At 66.8% G+C, this 2,794-nt stretch overlaps 1 protein-coding gene across 3 annotated transcripts in view; it reads left to right on the top strand.

Annotated features, from left to right (window-relative positions):
* USP19 (ubiquitin specific peptidase 19) overlaps nt 1–2,794 on the top strand; it is a 23,033-nt gene that overhangs the window by 15,447 nt on the left and 4,792 nt on the right. For 2 of the 3 annotated variants that reach the window (XM_014538955.1, XM_014538954.1), the window contains exons 7-16: nt 1–156; nt 237–308; nt 416–531; nt 631–845; nt 925–1,120; nt 1,190–1,323; nt 1,414–1,572; nt 1,648–1,758; nt 2,150–2,260; nt 2,336–2,437. The exon at nt 1–156 is cut by the window's left edge and continues 1 nt beyond it. In XM_014538955.1, coding sequence (XP_014394441.1) covers nt 1–156; nt 237–308; nt 416–531; nt 631–845; nt 925–1,120; nt 1,190–1,323; nt 1,414–1,572; nt 1,648–1,758; nt 2,150–2,260; nt 2,336–2,437 — 1,372 coding nt within the window. Of the gene's footprint in view, nt 157–236; nt 309–415; nt 532–624; nt 846–924; nt 1,121–1,189; nt 1,324–1,413; nt 1,573–1,647; nt 1,759–2,149; nt 2,261–2,335; nt 2,438–2,794 lie in introns of all 3 variants that reach the window. The other variant, XM_014538953.1, reaches the window with a different exon arrangement.

Here is a 2,794-nt window from a genome sequence, read left to right as displayed (position 1 = left end):
GCCAGAACCCATGGTGAGCCTGGCGTTTGTCAAGAACGACTCGTATGAGAAGGGGCCTGACGCGGTGGTGGTGCACGTGTACGTGAAGGAGATCCGCAGGGAGGTCTCGAGAGTGCTTTTCCGCGAGCAGGACTTCACGCTCGTCTTCCAGACCAGGTCGGTGGGCGGCCGTGGGCAGACGGTGGGCCTCGGGCGGGACTGTGTCTTACGCTTTCCTCCCGCGCTGGGTTCTGCAGGGACGGGAACTTCCTGAGGCTGCACCCGGGCTGCGGGCCCCACACCATCTTCCGTTGGCAGGTGAAGCTCAGGTGGGTGGTGCCCGGCCCTGCCCTGTGCCGTCCCTCCCTGGGCTCCGTCTCCCTGGCCCGTCGCACCGGACGGCGGGGCCCGGCCCTGAGCTCACCCTCTCCCGCAGGAACCTGATCGAGCCCGAGCAGTGCACCTTCTGCTTCACGGCCGCGCGCATCGACATCTGCCTCCGGAAGCGGCAGAGTCAGCGCTGGGGGGGCCTGGAGGCCCCAGCTGCACGAGGTCTGCCCACGAGCTCCCTTCACTGCCCGCGCACACGGGACCGCCCCTGCCACGTGCTGCTAACCACCAGCCCTCTCGTTCCCCCTTTTTAAGGTGCAGTGGGTGGTGCAAAGGTTGCCGTGCCGACAGGCCCAACCCCTCTGGACTCGACCCCCCCAGGAGGTGCTCCGCACCCCCTGACAGGCCAGGAGGAAGCCCGGGCTGTGGAGAAGGAGAAGCCCAAGGCTCGAGCTGAGGACACAGGGCTGGATGGCGTGGCGGCCCGCACCCCCATGGAGCACGGAGCCCCCAAGCCAGAGCCACACTTGGCCTCAGTGAGATCCTGGGTGGGAGGGCGAGGAGGGAGGCTGGGAGCCTCTAGGGCTGCTCTCATGCCCCACTCTGCTCCCTCAGCCCAAGCCCACGTGCATGGTGCCTCCCATGCCGCACAGCCCTGTGAGTGGGGACAGCGTGGAGGAGGAGGAGGAGGAGGAGAAGAAGGTGTGCCTGCCGGGCTTCACCGGGCTGGTCAACCTGGGCAACACCTGCTTCATGAACAGCGTCATCCAGTCTCTGTCCAACACCCGCGAGCTGCGGGACTTCTTCCACGGTGAGGGCAGGCCCGGCCCCCGCGGACCTGGCTCCCCCTTCCCCGGCTCACACTCCCTGCTGTCCCTAGACCGCTCCTTTGAGGCCGAAATCAACTACAACAACCCGCTGGGGACCGGCGGGCGCCTCGCCATCGGCTTCGCCGTGCTGCTCCGGGCGCTGTGGAAGGGCACCCACCACGCCTTCCAGCCTTCCAAGTTGAAGGTGATCTGTGGCCAAGGGAGGGTGGGGAGGCCAGCCAGCTGGGTGCACGGCAGTGGGGGGCTCCATGCTCAGCCCTCACCCTGCTTCCAGGCCATTGTCGCCAGCAAGGCCAGCCAGTTCACCGGCTACGCCCAGCACGACGCCCAGGAGTTCATGGCTTTCCTGCTGGATGGGCTGCACGAGGACCTGAACCGCATTCAGAACAAGCCCTACACGGAGACCGTGGACTCGGATGGGCGGCCCGATGAGGTCCGGGTTGGGAGCAGAGGGGGCGTGGCCCCGGGCACATCCCCGCCGGCCTCGGCCTCACCACTCTGCTCTCAGGTGGTGGCGGAGGAGGCGTGGCAGAGGCACAAGATGAGGAACGACTCCTTCATCGTGGACCTGTTTCAGGGCCAGTACAAGTCGAAGCTGGTGTGCCCCGTGTGCGCCAAGGTGCGGGGCTCTCCTGGACCCCTCGCCCGGCCTCGCTAGTCCGGTCAAGTTGAGGTCAGAGGCCGTGCGGCTTAGGTGCTGCAGGCGAGGTTTGGGCAGGAAGCTGACGGGAGGCCGTGGGCTCCGGGGTGGGCTGCAGAGGCTGGCAGGGTGGGCTTCCTGGCTGCGGTAAGGTGATGTTTGGGCTCAAAGACAGCCGTGAGGAGGGCAGGGTGTGGGAGGCCTGAAAGGGAGCCAGGGAGGGGCCCCTTGATGGAGTGAGCAGGCCGGGCAGGGCCTCGAGTGTTGTCTCCTGGTGGCCCCCGGGTCTGTCCAGTGCTCGGGGTTTGCTGGCTCTGCGGCCCTGAGAGCCCCTGAGGGCTGCCACCCAGTGCCACCTGTGCCTCCCCAGGTCTCCATCACCTTTGACCCCTTCCTCTACCTGCCGGTGCCCTTGCCCCAGAAGCAGAAGGTCCTCCCCGTCTTCTTTTTTGCCCGGGAGCCGCACAGCAAGCCCATCAAGGTGAGGCGTAGGCTCCTCTTTCGGGCCGCCCCAGGCCCGGGCCAGCGACCCATGGACTCTGCTCTGTCCCCGCAGTTCCTGGTGAGCGTCAGCAAAGAGAACTCGAGCGCGAGCGAAGTGCTGGACGCCCTCTCGCAGAGGGTCCACGTGCCGCCCGAGAACCTGCGTCTGACCGAGGTGTGTCCGTCCTTCCCAGGCTCTGAGCGTGTGGACACGTGTGTGCTCACAGCACACAGACACTGGACAGTCAGTGGCCTCTGGACATGGACCTGAATGTGTGTCACGCGGCTGCCTGGGAACGGGTGGTGGCGCTGGTTGAGGCTGCTAGAAAGGAGGCTTCAGGCTGCGCCACGAGGCGCCCAGGCCCCAGCCATCGGCGGGGTTTACCCCCTGTAGGTGGTGGCCCAGCAGCTTTCTCTTTGCAGACGAGGAGCTAGGCGGCAAACGTTACCCCAGATCCGTGCCGGTGCTCCCCGCAGCGCCTTGGCCTCCAGCCTGGCGGCGCTCTTGTCCTCTCTTTGAATGTAGGCCCCC

This window comes from Myotis brandtii, unplaced genomic scaffold (assembly GCF_000412655.1).
Source record: "Myotis brandtii unplaced genomic scaffold, ASM41265v1 scaffold207, whole genome shotgun sequence".
NCBI lineage: Eukaryota > Metazoa > Chordata > Mammalia > Chiroptera > Vespertilionidae > Myotis > Myotis brandtii.
The sequence above is the reverse complement of the archived record's forward strand: the minus strand, read 5'-3'. Positions and strand labels throughout refer to the sequence as shown.